Consider the following 24,689-nt stretch of genomic DNA (forward strand, 5'->3'; position numbering starts at 1 on the left):
CTAGGGCAAGGAAAATAAACAACATTATGGTTAAAAATGTGTGGATGGGTTCAATAGATGCATTTTTGGATGCACTGCAGATTTGAAGGTTGAAATCAATTAGGGAGGTGGGGAAAAGGCTGGGAGGTGGGGTTCAGGAGTTTTTCTGCATGGATGATCCACAGTGCATTCGCATACACGCAGGTCTTTCACTGCGGAAATCCGTGTGTGCTGTGGCCATGAGGCCTTAGGGCAGCTTCACACGAGTGAGTTTGTGCAAGGAATGGAGCCCATTGTTTTCTATGGGTTCATTCTTACGTTCACTTGCGCTAAAATCTGCACGCTGAATGCGCAGCAAATAGAAACCATTGATTTCAATGGGCTCCTTCACATGTGCTTTTTTCTTACGCATTTCGAGTGCGGGGAAAAAAAACCGACATGCTTTATTTTAATGTGCATTGCCCCAAATTGTGTAGTGAACTGCGCAATTTTGCGAGCTTAAACGATAACACCTGGGACTACCGAGTCAACTGACCCGCCTTTTAAATCATGGCACGGGTGTGTCCCGCACCAATGTGAACAGTCCTTGCCGCAGAAAAAGTATAGTAAAATGTGCTAAAATGCATAAAAAGTCACAATATTGTGAGTGTTTTGGTGCTTACGCGCAACGTATTTGTGTAGTGATTGAGGTTTATGAGGCGGATTTGCGTGCGCACGCAGAGCCTGTTCACATATGCGTTCGAATTGCCCCCACTATGATTTAAAAGGCTATTTAGCCAAATAAGGTCCAGATGTGTTCTTTTTTTCACGGAATTGTGCAGCGCATTGCGCATTTGCATGCAAATTGTCTATGGGACCCTTTGTGCACAAATACGCAGGAAAATATAACAGGTCCTATTTTTTTATGTGTGTGAGAGATGCGCACAAAATATGGAAATTAGAATGAAACCATTGAAATCAACGAGTTCTACTTTCTGCGTATTGCGCGGGAAAAATTTTGTGTATGCAAAACCAAGTGCAAATTCGGGTGTCTGAAGAAGCTCTTACATGTTCACCTAAAGTGTTCACCTTCACATGGACAAGGGTGTTACAACAGATAACTTAGGCCTCTTGCACATGGTCAGGTTGGATCCCGCAGCGCAATCCAACCCTGTGCCCAGCTGGTGACCCCCACATATCTGTCTCAGATGTGCTGGCGGGCGCACATGCGTAGTACAGATAATGCCGCACCATCGCAGCCTTACTGCAATGATAATTGTGGAAGGGCTGCGAATCGGACAGCTTCCATTGACTTCAATGGAAGCTGTCTACACGGAATCTGGCTCAAAAAAGAGCATGCTGCGATTTCCCCCGACGAGCAGAAAATCGCAATGGATTTCTGCTAATGGGCATGACATGGGTATATTGCATAATATGGCTACTTTGTGTGGTTATTTCAATAAGCTTTATTTGTGGAGCTATCACATAGGTTTTTTTTCCCTTTAAGTGTTTCCATAAAATATGATGATGATTGTAAAATGATAGAAAAAGATTATTTATAGAAACAAATTAGACCTAAGGGCAGGGGTGTAGCTAAAGGCTCATGGGCCCAGGTGCAAAAGTTTATTTTATGGCCCCCCCAATGTCTCTTAACCCCTTAACACAGAGGCATAACTTGAAGCTTCTCTACCGCAATGCAAAACTTGTAACAGGGCGCCAACTATAATGCTTTATAGATAGTACTGGGCTCCCTATATGAAGAAGAGAGGCCTTATGGACCCCCTAAGGCTCATGGGCCTGGGTGCAACTGCATCCCCTATAGTTACGCCAGTGCCTAAGGGTTCTACAATAGCTCTGTGCAAAATGGATAGGGCACCCATAGTAGTGCAAGGGGCTTTTATTGTAACTATACGCCTTCAATTTTATATAGGCATACATAGTATTTTTTTACCTGTTGGATTCTGTACAATGTAGTGCGCACAGAGGATTTCTCCCCTATAAGTATTGTCTCTAGAGGAGAATAGCTTGGTAGAGTACACACGGTAGCCAACGGCATTGTACCGTACGTTGGCAAACAGAGTCCTGTGTAGCTCCGCAATACAGAGCTGAATGGTACTCTGTACACCTCCACACAGCCCCCCCACCATGTGCATGGCCCTTTAGCTGATACCATGCTAGCGTTGAAAGGGTCACAGGGAAAGGTGATATGAAAGGTTTTTTTTCTGTTCCAGTTGGTTTTTTCGTTAAATCTCTCTACTGTGCTACTGTGAATTGAACATAGGCATAATTGCATACAGGTGAGTGCGATATCAGGCCAAGAAACATGGCCTGATATTGCGCTCGCCAAAACGCAATTTCCTCGCAGATGCGAGGTGTTTCTGTATCAAAAATGTCTAGCATCACTACGGGGACGTATTGGTCCTCTGGCGAGGCTGACAGCCACAGCAGAGGATTGAGGAGTGTTTCCCATTGTTTTCAATGGGAAACCTGGTATTGCATTGGACTTATGTGCACCTAGAATGTGGTGCGATGCTCCGCGGCCCCATTGAAAACAATAGGTGATGCGATGCGAGTGCACACCCAAAGATAGGACGTGCCGCAATTTTTTCCCCCACATCACATTGCGGTGCGACCTGATTCAAAAGAAATTTTTTTCTCTTTTTTTTTATCACACATGGGACTTTGATTTAACATAATATTCATTTTTTCCATGCAATAAGCTAATGTATGCAATATAGTAACACACAGCTCCAGCAAATGCTGACTTGACGTTTAACGAATTATGAAAACCGCAATATACTACATTGCTGTAAATTATGTCAAGGTGCAGGAATGGGTTACTGGATTCGCATGACATACCTACTATGGAAAATAGAGCCCAATTAATGCATTTTCGATATTTCCTTCACACTCGTGGATATGAGTTGCGTATTCCGCAGGCGGAGGAAAGATCGCAGCATGCTCTATTTTCGTGCAGACAGCCCCCATTGAAGTCAATGGAGGTGTCCAACCCACAGCTCATACGTAATTAACATTGTGTTTAGGCTGTAGGCACACGCGTCATCGCTAAGTGACGGCGCAGGAAATACAAAGAAAACAAAAAAATGGACTGCTCACGACCACCTGCGAGCCACTGTGGTCATTTGCAAAACAGATAAATCAGGAATGAAGGGTCAACGGCCAGGTTCACACATGGAATCCGCTGCGGGCCTCCCGCATGCATTATCCGACCTGGCCTTCTCCTGCCCAGTCCTCTGGTCCTGCATTTGACCGGCCGTTCATCTTTTGGCCATTAACTCCATTAGGTCTTCCTTTACAATCCCGTAATGTACTAATTCTTTATTTACTTGACTTCAATTTTGTGTTCCGATTCTAACATGATTCTAACACCTATTGAGAATGGTGGACCCCGTTGAACACCATGTAGGCGTTAGCTTTCAGTGTAATGTCTCGTCTATACCAGGGAATTTGGGCAGCTAACTTACACACTTACGACTATTAGAACCAAGGGTTTCTATGGAAACGTCCAGACTTTTAGCCACGCAAAAAAATCTCAACTAAAATAATAGGACATCAGCATCTGAAATTTCCAACTGCCTAAAATATAGGCCTTGAGCCTTGACCTATCTTTTGTGCGCAAAACACAGGAGTGTCCATAGACTCCAAGGGAGCTGGAAAAAAAGGGAGGAGGAGGAGGGAGTCTACCTGCATTTAAGGGTTGGAAAAGAAGACAGGTGCCATTAGAAGTCATTAGGAGGATTTCTACCGATCCGAGGGAATTCCGAACAGCAGCGCATTGTTTTCGCAACACACCGCTCCAGATCATGTGAATGGGCGATTTAAACGCTAAAGAAGCTCGGGACTCGATGGAGAAAAGTCGTCCATTCACATGATTTTTAGCAGAGTTGGCTGGATTTTTTTGCACGATTAGGTCGCTCGTGTGAACAAGCCCTGAAACTGCCCATGATGTTAGTGAGATGACTGCTGAAAAGTTTTCTCTATAGATCAGAAAAGGGTCAAACTGGTATTAGGCTCTGTGGTCAGTGTGAAAAATGCAGGACTTTTTAAAATATAGATTTTGACCAAAAATTTTGAAAAATCACCATAAATTAAAAAAAATATGTTTAACACAAAAATGTAATTTACATAATCGGACTTTTTTTAATGATGTGTTCCCTTGAAAGGGGGACATGTCAACAGAAAATGACATATTGTATAAATCAATTTTTGTTGTTTTTTTATTTATTTTTGAAGCCACAATCTATATTTTTAAAAAATCCTAAAATTTTGCAGTTTTCACAATCACCACTAAAGGCCCTTTTACACGCGATCATCACTCAAAATTTCACCCAGTCATCTTTTGAGCGATAATCGTTATGTGTAAATGTGCCCAACTTTCACTTTTCTGCTGATGATTTTATGTTCCGCATAAAATCCATCGTTCAGCAGAAGAGCTGATAGTAGGGACTTCACGCTCTGTTCTCCATGGGGAGCACTGATAACATTGTCTCAGCTGTCAGCCCTGCGGCAGAACAAAGGGAATGTATTCAGAGAACAGACCACCCGCTGTTCTCTGAATATAGCTCCTGGCGGCTCACATGCAATAATCAGCTACTAACTGGTATTACTGTGTGTCCCTGAAAATAAGACACTGTCTTATATTAATTGCTGGCCCAAAAGAGGCACGGTGTCTTATTTTCAGGAAGGGAGGGCTTATATTCACATGGCCCGTGGTGCCTGCGTCCCTCACACTGGTCTCCAGTGCTGCGGCAGGCTGCCATGTCCTCAGCATCGACACAACACTCTCTTTCTGGTCATGGGGCTTTGAATACCCCACCTCCAGCAAGCGAGTGCTATGATTAGATCACAAGCCCCACTGTCTCAGCCAATCAGAGCTGGAGCTCAATGAACCAATCACAGCCATTCAATGATGAATGATCGAGCGCCCGCTCTGTTTGGCAGATGCTCAATCCAATCACAGTGCTTGCTTACCGGAGGTGGGGTATTCAAAGCCCCGTCACCAGAAAGAGAGTGCTGTATCAACGCTGAGGACACGGCAGCCTACCGCAGCACCAAAGACCAGCGCAAGGGATGCCGCTGGCTAGGTGAGTATTGCCATTTTTTTCCATGTAGTGTAGCTAGGGCTTATGATTGAATGTCCATCCAGACGAAAACAATAAGCCCAATAAATGTTATAAACGAATAATTACAATGTATCAACTACAAGGAAGCATTACATGGGGATACCTGATCACTACAATGATTCCCCTCGCTCCCACGCGCGTTTCGTATTACTTAATCAGGAGCATGATAGAAAATGGAAAGTTTTTCAGTAGCTGAGTTTAAATAGTTAAAAACGTGTAGGTGACACATTCCCTTTAACATGGGTACATAGTATTGGTCCTCACTAAACTGCTTCCCAGACTAACATATCAGCCATCCAGTACATCAGTTTTTACACATCACTTATATTTGAAGTGGCATTCATATCATAAATATTTATGGCATATCAACAGGACACCATGCCTGATAGGTGCATGTCCAACCTCTGAGACCATTGCCTATTTAGAGAGTGGGGGTCCTCCTGCTTGCTGATTCAAGGCTGTCACAGTCTGCATAGATTTCAAGAAAGATGGCTGCTCTTGCCACTTTTCCTCTCCTTTGAAGTCTATGGTAGTTATGGAAAGAGTCCTTGAATCGTGAACAGAGGTCATGGGACTCCATTAGCCCAATAGCTGAGGGTCCCAGAGGTGGGCAGTTGTTCAGTGTAAACGGCCTCCAACAGGTTGATGAGCAATAATTTGCTCACTAGTCAATTTGTTTCAGCTCATCTAAAAAACATTGTAGTCGCTAGTTGTTCAAAAGTCGCCTGGTTTAAAGCCGCTGTCATTCGTATTTTAATGACAAACGAACAACTTTGCATGGATAAGAGCGATATTTGGATGAACTTATTGATCAATAAGCGATCTGTGTAAAAGCTTTCAAACAACCGTTGTTTGTACACTTCAGTGGAAGGGCGTATGTGCGCTTGTTTTTGTGCTCGCAAAAATTGCATGCGCAAAATGATGAAAATTGAAACTATTGATATCAATGGGTTCTTTCTCTTTTCCATTTTTGCATGTGCGTAAAATAGAACCTACTCTATTTTATTCACATTTGCGCACTAAAAGGTCCCACAAAAATCTATTGGGGTGCACAAATGCGCACATAATACGCAAGAGGATGCTCGAAATATAGCGCAAAACCGTGGGGAAAAGAACACATCTGGACCTCATTAGGATAATTGACTTTTAAGTCAGTGGGAAGTGTGGGGGGGTGGGGTTGTCCTGCACCCACATAAACATGCCCTGCGTGTGCAAAAGAGTGCAGTAAAATGCGCAAACCCGCGCAAATAGGCGCCTTGTTCATGTCCGTGTGTTGTCCGATATCCGCTGACAGTGGACATTGCATGTCAGATTCTGATCCGTAAATTGGATAAAAAAATTTGGATACTGCAAGTTTTCTTCACATGGACCATCAAGCCGAGTAAAAACCGCGTGTGAATAGCCAAACTGGCTATAAGGGCTTCTTCAGACAGACATATTTGCACCAAACTAAATCGCGTGCGCAATACACAGAGATTAGAACTCATTGATGTCAATGGGTTTGTTCTCATCAATAATTTTTCTACGGGCATTTCGGTCGTGTGCCAAAAAAATTAGACCAGGTCATTAGGCTGAGGGGGAAGGGGGTGGGGGTGGTCGCACATGAACAGACCCTGTATGCACAAAAAAACGGATAGCACTTGAACAGGAAAATTGCCCATCTGAAGTGGCCCTCAGATCAGCTTACTACAAACTGGAAGATTTTCCCATTGAAGTAGCATTTATTACACCTTCACTCTGCTCATTGCACAACAGAAAAAATGCAGATATGGGAGAATCCATAGACTGAATACTTAGACTGATTTCTGGGATGCCTTGCTAATGTGATTTTGCACTGGCACAGAAATGTCCAGTCTAAACTAGCCCTGAATAAGAAATGGTTAGTGCAAAGTGCTTATCTAGTAAATGCAGACAGATTAACATCAGTGTTAAACATTTCAAGTATAATAGAATGACTCCCAGTAAACACTATCACAAGTATTAGCTAATGTGATAATGGGACTTTAAATACACAGATTTACAATTGCACTTTGATACATCCAGACTACATTCACATAAAAGAAAGAGCTGCAGTGATGACAGAGCCGTGTATAATCCTTGTGTGTACCGGAGATATAGCTGAAGCAGACGGGTTCCATGTTACTATGGAAGGGTCCTTTTACACAGGAGGACTATTGGGTGCCTAAAGGTCCATTTACATACAAAGATGATCGCTCAACATTCCTCAGAAACTGACAGTTTTGAGCAAGCATTTTGCATAGGTACTAATGGGTTAATCAGCCTATTAGTAGCTAAACAACTTCATTTGCATGTATTTAGAGAACAGTGGGTGGTCTGTTCTCTAAATACATGGCTTTTGTTCTCCTGCAGGCAGCAGGATGCATATAATGCTATCAGCACAGCTCGCTGTTATCAGGGATAATGGATTTCATGCTGACCTGAAGTCAGCGATAGATGAAGAATGCGGTAAGTGCACAATGGGCACACATTTACACGCCACGGCTATCGCTCAAAAGCCGTTGTTTGGGCGAATTTTGAGCGATAATCGTTGCGTATAAATCGGCCTTAGGTGCCTGATAGTCATTCCATTGATCACTCCTATGCTTACCGTGATTGCTCAGTGCATGGAGGTGGACTGTGCTGGAGATCTCTTCCAGACCCCCTTCCCTGCCTCCATTCACAGTAAACAGACAGTAGTTGATAGATGACTGCCTGTTTACACGAGCCGATCGTTGCTTGATTTTTATGCCGGCACAAACTAAACGATGAACCATAAGCAAACAAATTATTTTTCAGCATTCAGTTGCTGGCAGCGTTTGCACTAAACAATCATTCAGGTTCTCATGATCCAATGAGAATCTGAACAATAACCGTTCAGTATAAAAGGGCCTTAAAGTTGGCCACACACAAGAAAAAAGGAATCTAAACCCACCAATATTGAGGAAATCAGCCAACAATCTTATGCCTGTGGAGACTGCCTGACTCTCCCCCTATAACAGAAGTTGGGCAAAAAGAGATTGGGTATTCTTTGTGGCTTAGAGTCCTTTTAAATGAAATGACTGTTGGGCACTTCACCTTTTACATTGCAGCTCTCCCAGTAATAATTGTCCTCTGCTTTTACACAGGGGTTATGATTGTTCAGCGAATGGAGGTTGAGTGGGTCGGAAATTGCTTCACTCACCCATCCACCTCCATTCACAGTAAACAGGGAGTCTTTCATAGATGGATGACTGCCTGTTCATACGTGCTGATCATCGTTTGAATTTTATGCCTGCAGAAACTGAATAATGAACTATTTATCGTTCATTGTTCAGTCATTATGATATAGGTGAAGTTTGGCTATGCAGGAAGTCACATAACCCGACAGGCAGCCAGTTGCATCATTAGTGATGTGACACTGGCTACCACTGGAAGTAACTTGCGGGAGCACAGAAGAGTTAAGGGAGGGGTGCTGCAGAGGAACTCTGTCTGTTCCTCGCACTATAGTAAAATTTTATATGGCAAGGGGGGCCTGCAGGCCCCTCGGACTTAGGGGCCTGGTTGCAATTGCGATCCTTATGACCGCTATTGCTATGCCACTAATTACCTGTTGTACTCTTTGCGTGATCTTAACAGGACATCCACTCCAGAAGTAGCAACAGTCCTAAATTTAAATGTCTCTAAAAAATGTGGCGCATCTTTGCCAATCCATGCACCGAAATTCAAACTTATATATGCTATAACTTACGCCAATTGCCACCACTGACAAAGCTGCCCAAGGTGTCAGCGATATTGGCGGGGAGCTCGACCTTGATTAGCTTTTGGGCCCTACAGGTCTTATGTTATTATCTTTCTTTTTGTTTCCATAGTTCTTATGAATATTAATTTAGGCTTCATGACATTGTTTATATTCACTTGCACTTAACTTTTTCCCTATGGGGAGTCACCTTTTCTCCTAAGGCTGGTCTCACAGGACCGGATTTGTATTGCGGACTCCGTCATCGGCGTGCACTTTCCACAGCAAAACATGAGTATTAAAAGGCATGTAGTTTTGATTTTTCCTTCACACACGCAGATACGAATTGCGTATTTCACGAGGGGAAGAAAAATCACAGCGTGCTCTATTTTGCTGCGGAATCCATGTGCCTTGATTTGAATAGAGGCGTCTGACCAACAGTCCATACATAATTAACATTGTTTATGGGCTGCGGGTACCCGTGTCATCGCTAAGTGATGGCGCAGGAAATTCAAGCAATGCAAAATAAAAATTACATATGACCGACTGTGAGCCTCTGCGGTCATCCACGGTACAGTTAATAGAGGTATGCAGGGTCACCAGCCGGACTTCACCATGGAATCTGACCCATTCGTGTGAGCCTGGCCTAAGAGACAGCACCCTAGGTGCTTCGGATGAGGAAGATAATAATGATATAGTGATGATGAGGAGTTGTGTGAGGACAGTCAGCTTTTGGGGTGTATTGTGGTGTTATGGAGGTAGAAGCAGTGGCCAAGACACATAGCTGCGATAGTGTAGGAGGTGGTAGTGGCTGTTATGTAGGTGGTGGACATGTAAAACTTCTGTGTCAACAACTTGGAACATTGGCAAGAACTGGCCCAGTTTGCTGTGCTGCTGATTCAACTACTTTAACCACTGCCCCTGCTGCTGCTACTACCTGCCGACACAACTATAGAACACATCAACTAGATTATCCAAAAAAATGAACAATTTTTTTGGCTTTTCTTTTGTACAGAAGCCATTGTTTCTTCCCTTTCCAGGATGCCAATCCTGTTGCTACTCCACAAAATGGGATATGTTTCTGAAAAAACATGTTGCTACTCCAAAAAAGTGAGAGTTTTTGGACTGCTTGGAAAAAGCCATTCTTTTTCTGTTACCGCCGTGTAATTATAAACACCGCCAGACATCCGCCACCAAGAAGGGTTCATTTTAGATCTTCTTTTTTACGTTTATAAAGCTTGAAAAATCGGCTAGTGCAGAGTGTTTTTAAACAAGTTGTTAGCTAACACTCGATGCCATCCCTTTACCCATAGCCGAAACCTTTATATTAACTTTAACGTAAAACAGCTCAAAATTACTTAGATACACTCCTAGGTGACCTAATAGCATTATATAGGGCTTCTGTTGCTCTTAGTCAGTGCTGTACACCAGTATTAAGGATACTTGTGAAATTCTGGTTTGGTTTGAACTAATTCAGACCCAGGCAAACGTTTTGCTGAAATTACGCAAACTGCCTGAACAGAATTTTTCAAAAGTTTGCTAATTTTTAGTCCTATGGTATGTGAGTGTTGTTCTTAATTGTTTTTTATGTTTTTTTCCCTCTATTGACTCTTTTTGATGAAAACAAGAGTATAGATGTCTTGTGTTGCTTTGTTGAAACCTTAACTTGTTTTATTTATTAGATGTATTACAGATTTTCAAAGGTGGAACATACATGGGATGGACAAAAATATGGAAACACAATACGAAATGCCTGGGATCTGGCACACTGATCTGCCTTTTGACCCCTGCCAAATTTGTGTTTACTTCACCTCTTGCCCTGCTCTGGGTGGTTTTGGGAGGCAGCTGAGTGGCTCAAAATTCTGACAAATGGAACCTTATTGCTCCGACAAATATTCACTTCTGCCCAGAAGCATCTGTGTCATATTACCTCCACTTAAAATCGGTCTACATGTGTTATTGAAATATGATCTATAATCCCCCAAACATCCCTACTAATGACTCCAGCTCCTCACCTGCCTCCCAGCTTTTAACACTTACCTCCTCCCTTGGCTTATCACTAATCTCTGACTCCCCCACTCATAGAGATGGTAACACTCTCGATTTAGTTTTCCTCCGTCTCTGCTCTGCTTCTCACTTTACTAACTCCCCCCTTCCACTCTCAGATCACAACCTTCTCTCTTTCTCCATCAGGCACCCTAGCATCTCCCCTGACCCTCCTATCTATCGCACCTCTAGGAACCTCCAGTCCGTCCGCACCAAATAGTTTGCCGAAACTATTCAGTCCTCCCTATCCCCTATCTCTCTCCTTCCCTGCCCTAACCTGGCAGCTGAATACTACCACAGCACCCTCAGCCGTGCCCTGGATGAAGCGGCACTGCCCGTGACTCGAGCTGTCAAACGCAGACCACGGCAACCTTGGCTGACGTCCCAAATGCGCTTCATCTGGCGGTGCTCTAGGTGTGCCGAGCGGCTGTGGAGAAAGTCAAAGCTGCCGGCAGACTTCCTCCACTTCAAATTTATGCTTAAAATTTATAACCTAGCCCTTCACCATGCCAAACAAGTTTATTTCACCTCCCTTGTCTCCTCACTATCCCACAACCCCAAACAACTCTTTGAGACCTTTCACTCCCTCCTCAGCCCCAAAGAACAGGCCCCTGTGACAGACCTGACTGCTGGAGAACTAGCTGCCTATTTCAAAGAAAAAATCGACAACATTTGAAAAGAAATCTGTGAAAGCTGCATGGTTAGCCCCGATTGCAGTTTCATCAGCACTGAACCCAGCACCTACTCACTATCTACGTTAGAACAAACTACAGAGGAAGAGGTCTCCAGGCTCCTTTCTGCTGCCCACCCCACCACCTGCGCTAGCGACCCTCTCCCCTCTCACCTCCTCCGGTCCCTTTCCCCAGCTCTCATTACTCACCTCACTACAATCTGCAACCTCTCCCTAACCTCAGGCACTTTTCCCTCCTCATTTAAACACTCCATCATATCCCCTCTGCTTAAAAAACCAACCCTGGACCCAACTGATGCTGCCAACTACCGACCCGTCTCAAACCTCCCCTTCATCTCCAAATTACTGGAATGCCTGGTCTACTCCCGGCTTACTCACTTTCTCTCTGACAACTCACTCCTCGACCCCCTCCAGTCTGGTTTCCGCTCTCTACACTAGACCGAAACTGCCCTTACAAAAGTAACAAATGACCTGATGACTGCAAAGTCGAGAGGTGACTACTCACTACTAATCCTTCTTGTCCTGTCTGCTGCATTTGACACTGTCGACCATAACCTCCTTCTCACTATGCTCCACTCTATTGGTCTAAAGGATACTGCTCTCTCCTGGTTCTCTTCCTACCTCTCTGACCACTCTTTCAGTGTCTTCTTTGCTAGGTCTATCTCCTCTCCACTTCCTCTCGCTGTTGGGGTACCCCAGGGCTCGGTACTTGGTCCCCTTCTCTTCTCTATCTATACTGCCCCAATTGGACAAACCATCCACAAATTTGGCCTCCAATACAATCTATACGCTGACAACACCCAACTATACACTTCTTCTCATGAGATCTCTGAACCATTCCTCCAAAATATCACCGACTGTCTGTCCGCTGTCTCTAACACTATGTCCTCCCTTTTTCTCAAACTAAACCTCTCTAAAACTGACCTCCTTGTGTTTCCACCTTCTAACCGACCTCACCCCAACATCTCCATTCCAGTGTCTGGCACCATCACAACCCCCAAATGGCATGCCCGATGCCTTGGGGTCACACTGGACCCTGATCTCTCCTTTACCACCCATATCCAATCTCTGGCCCAAACATGCCACGTGCACCTCAGAAATATTGCTAAAATACGTCCGTTCCTAACCACGGACACACTAAAGACACTCGTGGTTGCCCTCATCCACTCCCGGCTTGATTACTGCAACTCGCTACTCATCGGCCTCCCCCGCACTAGACTCGCTCCACTCCAATCCATACTAAATGCAGCAGCTAGGCTCATTTTTCTATCCAGTCGTTACTCAGATGCCTCTGCATTATGACAGTCGCTGCAGTGGCTGCCCATCCACTGCAGAACTAAATTTAAACTCCTCTACCTCACTCACAAAGCTCTGCATGGCGCTGCACCACCATACATCGCCTCCCTACTGTCAGTACACCACCCAGCCCGCTCACTCCGATCGGCTAACACACTCAGACTAAACACCCCTGTAATACGAACCTCACATGCTCGCCTACAGGACTTCACCAGAGCAGCACCCATCCTCTGGAACGCTCTACCCCAAGGCATCCGGACAATTCCAGATGCACGAAATTTCAGACGTGCCTTAAAAACGCACCTCTTCAGGGAAGCATAACAACTCTCCTGACCTAGTCCCTCGCCCCTCCCTATGGTGCTCCACCCTGTTTGCTTTCTAATAAATGATCTGTACATGAAATTTCCTATTGCCTGTGTTCCCCAACCCCTGCACCTCCTGTACCACCCCCAACCCATTTGTGTTTAACCCAATGTATCTCACATTGTAATTGTTGTATTGTTTTGCATTTATCCATGCCTGAAAGCGCTGCGGAATAAGTTGGCGCCATACAAATAAAGATTATTATTATTATTATAATCCTGTGTATTTTAAGGAATGCATTTTGTATGGTGTTTCCATATTCTTGTCTACCCCTTGTAGATATACACAAATTTGTGTTATTCTGACAAAATTCATAAATTAGGATAAAGAATATAGAAGGGAAGTTATCATCAGTGGAATTTTCGGTGCTAGTTGTCTGGCACATTCTTGTTTCTACATGTTTTATGCTGCCATCTACTGCAGTGAGACTTTTCAAAAATATTTTAAAATGTCTCAGTTGATGAATCCATCTGGAAACCTCATTCTACCCAAATCCTGTCACATTTTCTAGGCACTATTGGAAAGTGTCTAGTGAGGTTTAACATTTGTTCTTTTTTTGTGCAAATCAACAGTAAATTTGTCTATATTGATTTGCACCAAAAAGAATGGGCGATTTTTGCCGAAATTCTGCAATAGTAAATGTGCTCCACAGAGTATTACAATAAATGGCACGATTAACATGTGAAACCGTCAATAGGCATTCTAACAACTGTGACAGGGATGTCTCGTGGTCATGTAGAATAATATAACAGGCCTTCTTTAAAGTGCTGCTGTCAAGAATACTCTTGGATCTGTTGATTGAAGAGGAGCAACAGCCTAATTCCACAGGATAAGCGAAGTGGAATAGCATTGGTGGGCTGCACAATAGGAGCCTGTGTGCTGTCCTAAGCATTACATCGACATCTTATAGTATATGTGCCCTTGCTTAAAAAGTCACTGTCTCATGACAACGGCAATTTAAACTTCTAAATCTTGTAAACCGGAGTGGCAATACCTAAAGCAGCTTTGCAGTGTCAGGCCTCAGTCAGACGGGCGTATTTGCGCGCGATTTGCGCATGCGCATGCGTCCGGCGATTTTTTAAAACCATTGCTTTGCAATGGTATCGGACACATGAGCGTTTTTTATGCGCTCGTCCGATAAATTATAGAACAGAAATCGCAGATCGCACCTATCTGCGATCTGCGATTCCTGTTCTCTTCTCTATATGCACTCAATGGGGCCGGCAGCAGCAGCGCCGACCCCATTGAGAACATAGAAGACAAATCATTCTTCTCTGCCACAGCTGTAACAGCTGTGGCAGAGAAGAACGAAGTTTGCCCATTGAAATCAATGGAGCCGGCAATACAGCCGGCTCCATTGAAAGCAATGGGCTGCCGGCGTGCGCGGGATGAATTGTCGGGAAGGGCTTAAATATATAAGCCCTTCCCTGCAATTCATCCAGAAATGTGTTAAAATAAAAAAATATATATACTCACCTTGTCTCGGCAGACGGAGTTCAGCTCGGCCGCCCTGCAGTGGGTGTGAAGGGGGTTGAATTCATGAATGGGTGTGAGTGAGACCTGCCTCTGATTGGCTCAGCGCTGAGCCAATCAGGGGGCAGGTCTGACTCACACCCCCTTCATACCCACTGCAGGCCGGCCGCGCTGAACTCCGGCTGCCGGGAGCAGGTGAGTATATATATTTTTTTTATTTTAACACATTTCTGGATGAATTGCAGGGAAGGGCTTATATATTTAATCCCTTCCCGACAATTCATCCCACACTCGCCCGCAGCGCATTGCTTTCAATGGAGCCCGCTGTGTTGCGGCTCCATTGAATGCAATGCGCTGGACAGCTCCGGCCCGTTTCTAATGAAACGCGGCTAGGAGCAGATTTTCGGGCGATTTTCGGGCACCGGTCACGTGATTTGCGGATGCGCATCCGTCATGCGATCCGCAAATCGCGCGAAAAAAGGCCCGTCTGACTAAGGCCTCAGTATACACATGGGAAGGGATAGAAAAAGGCTTTACGTGTAAATGTATTTTACTGTAATCCTGGAAGTCCTATGGGATTTGTAGCAAGCTTTCTTGTCTGTGGTAGGTCCTATGTATTATGGATCTACAGTAGCTGCACTGTGACTTCTTCTTCTCCCTGAAGCATGAATATATTAAATTGCTCCTGAATGGGGCTGAAATCCAGGATGCCAGTTAAAAGGATTGGTGGGTGGCAGCTGTAGTTTACGTCAGGGCATCATATAGATTTTACAGGGAAGATGCACGTTGATGCAAGAATTGGGGTTTTGTAAAGGCCCATCTACACTGAGTGATGATCGCTCAAAAATCGCTAAAAAGCGATCGTTTGAATGATCATCGTTGCGACTAAACGCGCGTCCATCGTGCACTTTTCGTGCACTGCTAGCTAATCGTAAATTCAGGCCAAGATAAAAATCAGGATTTCTCTGCGGGTAGTACTGTTGGAGAACAAAGGAACTGAAAGCAGATAAGAGCTCTCGGGCTATTAACTGCTTTCAGCTAAAGGCTTCATTTGCACACTAAATTGCTATTAAGTAGCTGAGTAGCTTCTTAATAGTTTATGCAAAATGATCGCTCAAAGCTGTCACTCAAACTGTTGTTTGAGCGATCTTTGAGCAATCATCGCTCAGTGTAAATGGGCCTTAACTGTTGGTCGGATTAAATTAACAACTTGTATTTATTAGATAATCATTTACCTTGGAGGTAACAAAGGACAGAACCCTCATCAAGGTCCTCCTCAATAAGCTAGAGAAAAGGGCTTCTACAAGTAGCATCTATTACTCGGAAGTCCAACTGGTGTCTATTTTAGAAGTACATGAGATTTTATCCATAACATTTAAAGGGAAGGTCCACCTCATAACTATTTTATGTTTTTGTTCCAATGCATATAAAAATAATTTAAAACAAGAACTTCTAAAATGGTCTTAATTATAAACATCCTATATTTCTGTATACACAAGTCGCATTCACCTCTATGGGTGTTATTTACACAACGTAGAACAATCTGCTTGGCTGTTTTCATAAAGTTCGGCCACACCATGCAGCATAGAGCAAGAGGAGGCGAGCTCGATCGGGGAAAGGGGTGGGGAATGTTTTTGAGATACGTTCTGGTCCCTGAAGTTTTGAAGAATGGGTATTTCTCTTTCATTGGGGAAAGCTTACAATTTCCATGCCTCATTTTTTTTAATCAGATATAGATTGCTAATGGAAAATCACATTGCTGTTTCCAGATGTCAAATTTCTCAGGTAGTCAGCAATTTGTGGCATAGCTGAAGTGTGATAGTACATGAGTACACAGAGATGGAGATCATGACTAAATGGGGCACGAGTAATGGGTATACGAATAGAAAAGTTGAACTTCTTATAGGAAGAAGATTCAAGACGTATACTTGAATGAGAGAATACCGAGAGTACATTTGGAGACATAAGGCTGGTGACTGGTATTATATGCAAATAGACTGGATATCACCAGAAAAAAGAAATATGTGACATTAGGTATTCTTTTTCTGAAGACATCAAGTACGATTAAACACAAAAACATTCAAAAGAAATAATTACAGCTGGAACATTTAGCCAGGTGCATTACTATAGGATGGAAGTTGTAATCCCACTCAGGCCTTGGAGACCAATGGTGGGAAAAAAGTTAATTTGTCCCATATATAGGGAGCATGTGACAAGAAATGGTTGGACAGCTGTTATGGATTTTACGTTGGGCCCAAAAGCTACAAAGTACGCATCTGTTTTAAGCATTACTATTCAGGGTGTAGTCAAAAAGACTGATCCAGTGCTATATCTCAATATTGGTGTATATATTGAAATAACAATAGCATACTTGAATAGGAAGGCATGGATGTCCTACACGATGATATGGCACATGAGTCCCTGTTGGCCCAAGAAAATGGATTTCAATTTTGTCTTGTGGCCCCTGTAAGAGATAGAGAGTAAAACCCAATTTTAAAGTTGAGGAGTAGCATGTGAGAAGCAGAAATCCACTTTCCACATTACTCTAAGTCACGTGAAACCGCTGATATGACTGAAGTAAGTGGAGACTCTCAACGTGAATCGGTACCTGAATCTCCTACAGACGACTGGGGATGACTTCCTACGTGATCTGCCCCTATCGAAACAGGAGAAGGCCACTTCAAGGATGCTTTCTTTACTTCAGTCATCACCAGCCTTATGTCTCCAAATGTCCTCTTAGTATTATCTCATACTAGCACATGTCTTGAATATTCTTGAAATATAGAGCTGGTTAAGTCTTTTTGATAACACCCTGTATACAGAATGGTAAAGCAAACATTTGACCCTGCATAATGCATGCACAATTGTCCTAGTATTGAAGTAAATGAATAACCTACAAAGAAAGAGACAAATAAACTCCCAGAAAGTTAAGATTTTTTTTATAAGAACAATGTGCTAAAAGACAAAGAAAACCATAAAAAGCCTTTTACACAAATGTTTGTTTACCAGGTTATCTGTCTTTGTGAATGTGCTGAAGATCACCCAACGAGTGATCAAATGAGCACAGGATGTCGAATTGCTGGGCTCCTATGGCTTTCCTCTAAGTATTCCAAAACCCATCAGTAATAATACTATTAATCAAAACATCCATACTAGAGATGAGTGAGTATACTCGCTAAGGCACATTACTCGAGCGAGTAGTGCCTTAGTCGAGTATCTGCCCGCTCGTCTCTAAAGATTCGGGGGCCGGCGCTGGTGACAGGTGAGTTGCGGCGGGGAGTGGGGGGGAGAGAGTGAGAGAGAGATCTCCCCTCCGTTCCTCCCCGCTCTCTCCCGCTGCTCCCCGCCCCCCACCGGCCCCCGAATCTTTAGAGAGAAGCGGGGAGATACTCGGCTAAAGCACTACTCGCTCGAGTAATGTGCCTTAGCGAGTATACTTGCTCATCTATAATCCATACCAATATCATAAATGCAAAAGTAACTGTCTGTCTGTTTGTTACGTTTTCACGGCTAAACCACTGATGCGATGTTGATGAGATTTGGCAGGGTGATAGCTGGCATCTTGAGGAAGGAGATAGGCTAGGTTTTATCCCGGAAATTGATAGATTTCTCTATAAATACAAGACAGATTTATTTGGTGATGCGCACCTCCACTCCACTGGCGGCGGAGATGAAAGGGGTGCACATAATAAGCTAGGCCTACAAAAACGTGCAGATACGTGAGGGCAGGTATCATTGCCGCACATATGCGATTATTAAGTGCGGTGGAGAGGAAGGAAGGCGATGCACATCATAAGCTAGGCCTCCCCAAATGGGCAGACACTTGAGGACAGAAGTCATTGCCTCACGTATGCGATTATTAAGCTAGCAGGGATACTGGACATTGCCTGAGATTAAAATTTGAACAATCAACATGGATTGAGATTTTAACGAAAATCTGTATTGCCCATAGCAACCAATCACAGCGCAGATTTACTTTACCTCAGCTGTGTAAGAAATATTTCAAGTTTTAGCACAGATTAGGTAAAAAAATACAAATTCCAGGTGGCCGAAGTCATGGATAACAAGCTAGTGATCAAATAACTTGAAATTGGTCCATGTGGTCTAAACAATTTACATGAGAAAACATTGTAAGAAAAAAAAATGAACATGTTATGATACATACGGTACTACCCTATGGCCTGGAAACTGCATGAGACCTCAATGAAGGTTCTGTCTGTGGTGTTATCAAGGGGAATGTGGAAGAGACTATGGCAGTGCATCCTAATTATAATTCCCAGCCAATCACAGAACATGAATAATAAAACAAGCATACAAGATATGAGCCGCTTGTATGAATCATATGACTAAGCATCCAATAGGTGGCGCTGCAGAGGTATTCTTCCATCTTCCTTATTTGCATATATTTCCCACAGGAGCATGCATGGCCTTATAAACCTCTCCACTCACTTTCTAGGTGTTTCCTCACATACCTTCTAGGTAACATAGTATGCAAAGCTGTAAAAATACAAATGTCTATCCAGTTCAGCCTGTTTCCATGCCCCATGTTGATCCAGAGGAAGGCAAAAAATCCCAATAAGGTAGAATCCGATTTACCGCATTTTGGGGGAAAAAATGCCTTCCTAACTACATAATGGCAGTCAGAATAATCCCTGGATCAATGCTGCTCTCCTTAAGGAGAGATGAGACCCTTCCTGACTCATGTGGCTAAAACTCACTGGTGACCATGACAATTTTGAGCAAATTTTACATGATAATTAGAGATGAGCGAACATACTCGTTTAGGGCGATTTCACAATCGAGCACCGCTTTTTTCGAGTAACTGACTACTCGGGCGAAAAGATTCTGGGGGGGCGCCGGGGGTGGGTGGGGGGTTGCGGAGGGGAGTGAGGGATGGGGGAGAGAGAGCTCCCCCCTGTTCCCCACTGCTACCCCCCCGCTCCACCACGCCGCCCCCCGGCGCCCCCCGAATCTTTTCGCCCAAGTAGTCACTTACTCGAAAAAAGTGGTGCTCGAGTGCCAAATCGCGCTAAACGAGTACGTTCGCTCATCTCTAATGATAATCTTTCCGTGTAAATAGCCCTAAAGTCTGGAAAGAGATTATTGGGCTGTTATCCTTTGGATGATCAAAAATATTTGGTATTTAGACCATGGTTACAAAGTTGATGTTTAGAATGACATATGTAGTGTGCAACAGGGCTGAAATTGAACATTAGGGAACCTGTCCGTTCCCTAACGCTGCGGGCAACCCAGTACAATGACAGAGACACTGATTCCGGCGGTCTGCCACTTATACTATTTGGTGCCAGAGTTTTTTAATGCTTAGATTTGTAAACTTGTAGCTTCTGGCAGAGCGGAGTCCAAAGAGATTCATTAATATTCATATATTCACTAATGCAATCCCCATGCCACTGATTGATAGTTCTCGCTGTATGCACAGGAACACAGAGACCTGTCAATCAGTGACAGCGGGGCGGAGGACAGTGCAGCACTGACTGTATGAATATTAACAAACCTAAATCGGACCTGTCTCTGCCAGATATGGCAAAATGTGTGCTGCAGAGTGTTAAGGCAGCAGTATCCAGTCCTAAGCTCTTGCTCACGACCTGAAGGCAGCAAGTTCAATCCCCACTTGGTTCAGGTAGTCAGCTCAAGGTTGATTCATCCTTCTGGGGATGGTAAAATTAGTACCCAGCTTATTGGTGGGTGATAAATAAATTATCTGAAAGCGCTGTGCAATAAGTTGGCGCTATACACATGTCAAGTCTCTTTTCCCTAAGTGACAACTGAAATCAGCGTGTCGGTCACTATTCTATGCTGTCCACAGCCAAGGTAACATTAAGGACCTCTGCCAGCAGTGGAGTTCATGCATACCTGATCACTTTCATTTTTGTCGGACATGCGCAGTACAGATTTGTTTTTTTTAAGTCCTGCTTTTCTTGTGTTATTGCCTAGCCATGACGCAGAATCCACGCCCTTTCTGCTATGCGATTGTGGAAGAGCCGCAGATCGGACAGCTTCCATTGACTTCAATCAAAGCCGTCAGTGCAAAATCCGCACAAAAATGGAGCATGCTGCGGTTTGTCCTCCGTTTGCGGAAACCGCAATTGGTTTCCACAAGTGTGCCGGAAAAATCGATTTCCCATAGCATGCTATAGGAACTATTTGCTATATACTGTGTGGATGCCCGCTGTGGATTCTGCAGCAAATATCCATCCGGGCAGGGGCGTAACTATAGAGGATGCAGGGGATGCGGTTGCACCCAGGCCCAGGAGCCTTAGGGGGCCCATAAGGCCTCTTTTCTCCATATAGGGAGACCTGTACTATGAATAAAGCATTATAGTTGGGGGCCCTGTTGCAAGTTTTGCATTGGGGCCCGGGAGCTTCAAGTTACGCCTCTGCATCTGGGGACAGGAGTCCTAAGGTGGCTTTCCACGGGACCGCAATGATCTGAAAAATCACTCCACTAAGCCATTTTGAAAGATAGTTGTACTATATAGACACAGGACAGTAGTCGCTAGTCGCTTTGTAGTAAACAGTACAGTAGTCGCTAGTCGCTTCGTCTTTGAAAGATACTGCATATTCACAGTGAACGGAAGTGGGTGGCTAGAAGGTTTCTCCAGTGCGCGCCGCCTCTGCCTTTATTCACTGAACAGCTATTGCTCATGTGTGACAGCACAGGCGTCATAGGCATCAATGTAAAGCAACCCTCAGGGACCTGACAGACAACTTTGTAAAAAAATCTACTTTTGTTACCGTATCCCAGTGGGTCCAACCAGTGCTATAGCCCCTATACGAGGTTGGCAGGGGACTTGCGCTGTATCTTGAGAAAGATCACCTGACCAGCTAAACAACACTTTCTTGTAAGGCATTAGGCGAACCAATCAGGTGATCCCTCATGGTCATTCAGTCAGACAGACACCCATTCAATGAGTTCAACGGGTGCTATTGTACCAACCAGCCCTATATTGCTGGCCATGCACATAAGATAAAAGCCAGTTGTTTTAAAATTTGCTCAAATTTGATCATTTGCAATGGCCAACAGCAGAATTTTGTCGACCAGAAATGTGAACTGTCATACTGGAATGTTTTGGTTCTTGTCAGCTGATGGCTGGGCTTACACAGGCAGGTTCCAAATGCGGAATCTGCTATCAGCGTCCAATGCGGAAAATCCGCAGCAAAACTCAGCCATTCAAAGTCATGTAGTTTCACTTTTTCGCTTACAATCGCTGATACGAATTGCATATTCCGTGAGCAGAGGAAAAATCATAACATGCTCTATTTGCTTGTGGACTCCACACGGACAGCCTACATTGAAGTCAATGGAGGCTGTTCGACTCGCAGCCCATACGCAATTAACATTGCGTATGGGCTGTGGTTACCCCTGTCATCGCTAAGCAACGGTACGGGAAATACAAACATTAACCCTTTGCAATCCAATTTTGGATTCAGGGTTTCCTAGGGGGCTTTCTCTTTCTGCCATTATACAATGGCGCCATCTGCTGGCTAGAGCCAGTACTGCAGTATGGGACATGCTGGAGAGGCCCCTGACAACAAAGCGGCCAGCAATATACAGTAAGAATACCCTGCCGGATGTCTTCCGACATCGGAGCTGTACAGCCTTTAATCAGAATGTCTTCAGACGTCAGACAGTGGATTGGAAAGGGTTAAAGAAAAAGAACTGTACCGCGCATGACTGACGGTGAACCACCGCGGTCTTCTGCAATGCACACTATTCAGTATGCAGGGTCGTCGGCCGGGCTCACAGATGGAATCTGCTGCGGGCCTCCGTCTGTGTGAGCCCAGTCGAAAGTAGATGTATATGGCATGATTGGCTAATTACAGATCATTTAACACTATGCGCAAGTTCATTGCTCAGATTTCTTTCTAAATGTTGTGCCTAATCTGCCAGTTTAGTCTGACATGGTGCCTTTGGGATATTTTATACTAAAGATCCAATGAGTGATCGATCGGCTGCGTTGATCGTAGTACAACGCTCCCATTGATTACAACGCTCAAACCTGGCGTTTCTAACACTTCTTGTGCTGTCTGTTGTATTTTTTGTCATTTTCGCATTTTTTAACGCACCTCATCACCAATCACAATGATGGGGTGCGTTAAAAGGCACTGGTAAACGCTCTACCATGCCTTCAAAAACTCTGTTCGAAATGGCGGTTTTGAGCGCCATTTATCTGAACGCATGTGTGAGAGTGGCCTTAGAGTGTCGTATATATATCCTCATATAACCACATATGGCAACAGATTCCTTGGTGTGTTCAAAAAAATAGGTTGGACTGCCAGCTATTTATTCCATAGCATTTCCACATAATTGGTCATTTCTATAGGGTTAAGGTACGGGCTTCCACTCCTAAGTTGCCTCTGTCGTACAATGCCATCATTTTAAACAAATGTTGGTAGCAATTTCTGGGGTGTGACCTTGCTATCAAATTCTCACTTAGATGACATTTCAGTGTGGCATAAAATAAGTCTGGAATCATTACTTAATTAACGCAGTGCAATGAATGGAAACAGCCAAAGTGACCCAAAGTGACACAGTCCAGACTTCAGCACTTAACACTTCTAAACATTTGCTTTCCTGCCTAGATCACCCATGCCAGACCTACATGAAATTACACTATATATATATGTATATACATCATATAGGGATGTCATGGTTTAGGTAATACATTATGTTGAAAACTGCATAGGAGAACTTCATATATAAGTGTCATCTGCATCCTCTAAAGTACACCCCATTTCCATCAGAGTTTTTTAATGGGGGTGGGGTGGATGATCATTTCCAGTAACATGGCTGATGCCTCTGTTACCTCATTGAAAGTGACAGAACGAGAACTGAAAAAACATCTGTATTGAATCCGAATGAAATGCAAAAACAATTTAAAGTGCTCTCATTACCTCATATGACATCACCTATTTCTCCTACTTCTCCTATTGCTTCTTGTAACTCCTCCTACTGGTCCAGAAGATTTCACCCTAAGACCTCCTTATTCTTCCATAATCCTATGTAGCCATTCTGTTAAACATCTTGTAATCCTCCTAGTGCAGACCTGGCTCTAGAAGTCATAGTCAGCTGAAACTGGAATGCAGCATACTCGAATCTGAAGGTATACTGACTATGTGGCATATTTAATTCTCCACATTCTGCATTCTCCCTTTATATATATTTATACCTCCATTCCACAATCCTTCGTTAACAGTGTAAAAATATTACAACCCAACGCTATCCTAAAAACTCTCTGCTAAATCTTAATTATACAGTTGTCCAACTTATAAAAAATCCCAATGTCTTTGGTAACGCACTCTTAATAAAATCCCAATATCTTTGGTATGATTTAGTGATCCTGCACTGAGCAGGGGGTTGGACCAGATGACCCTGGAGGTCCCTTCCAACCCTACCATTCTATTCTATTCTGTTCTATTCTATTCTATGGTAATACACTTATAAAAAATCCCAATGTGTTTGGTAGCTATCATTTTCAGTAATGAAAACATAGGTCTTCCTCCTGCCACCTGTGGGCAAGCATCGGAAAATCCAAAAAATGCACACTCACCTTGTGTGTTATATCCGTGTTTCACAGGCTCTTGTATGATGACACTTTCATGTCTTGCAGCCATAATCAACTCCAAACAACATAAATTGTCCTCGTCCTTGAAAACTGCATCGGTTTCGGTAATGAGCTGCTTGTAATATTGTGGCCTTCGGAAGTAATGTACTATGGCATATTCCAGCAGAAGTTGCTATAGAGTTTTTTTTTCCCAAAGCTGATATGTAGTTCAGAAAGTAACAGGTATTTCTCAGGATGGACTCTGTACTCTACTGAGCATTACTGACCTGTTGTAAACCATCCATCCCATTTGGAGATGGGATGTAATGGGCGAGATTGTTGGACTCCATTGGCTCATTCAGATCACATGCTCCATTGCAATGTGATAAGAGAACTGAGGTTGTAAAGTGACAGGAGAGGAGATAAGAAGTTCTGCT

The 24,689-nt window shown here is 43.7% G+C and overlaps 1 protein-coding gene across 1 annotated transcript in view; it reads right to left on the reverse strand.

Annotated features, from left to right (window-relative positions):
- NR5A2 (nuclear receptor subfamily 5 group A member 2) overlaps positions 1 to 24,346 on the reverse strand; it is a 117,849-nt gene extending 93,503 nt beyond the window's left edge. Inside the window, exon 1 of the mRNA XM_066597174.1 lies at positions 24,259 to 24,346. Within this exon, the coding sequence (XP_066453271.1) occupies positions 24,259 to 24,322 (64 nt within the window). The 5' untranslated portion in view covers positions 24,323 to 24,346. The remainder of the gene's footprint in view (positions 1 to 24,258) is intronic.
- Between the last annotated feature and the right edge of the window lie 343 nt (positions 24,347 to 24,689).

The sequence above is a fragment of the Eleutherodactylus coqui genome, chromosome 3, assembly GCF_035609145.1.
Source record: "Eleutherodactylus coqui strain aEleCoq1 chromosome 3, aEleCoq1.hap1, whole genome shotgun sequence".
NCBI classification, from domain to species: domain Eukaryota; kingdom Metazoa; phylum Chordata; class Amphibia; order Anura; family Eleutherodactylidae; genus Eleutherodactylus; species Eleutherodactylus coqui.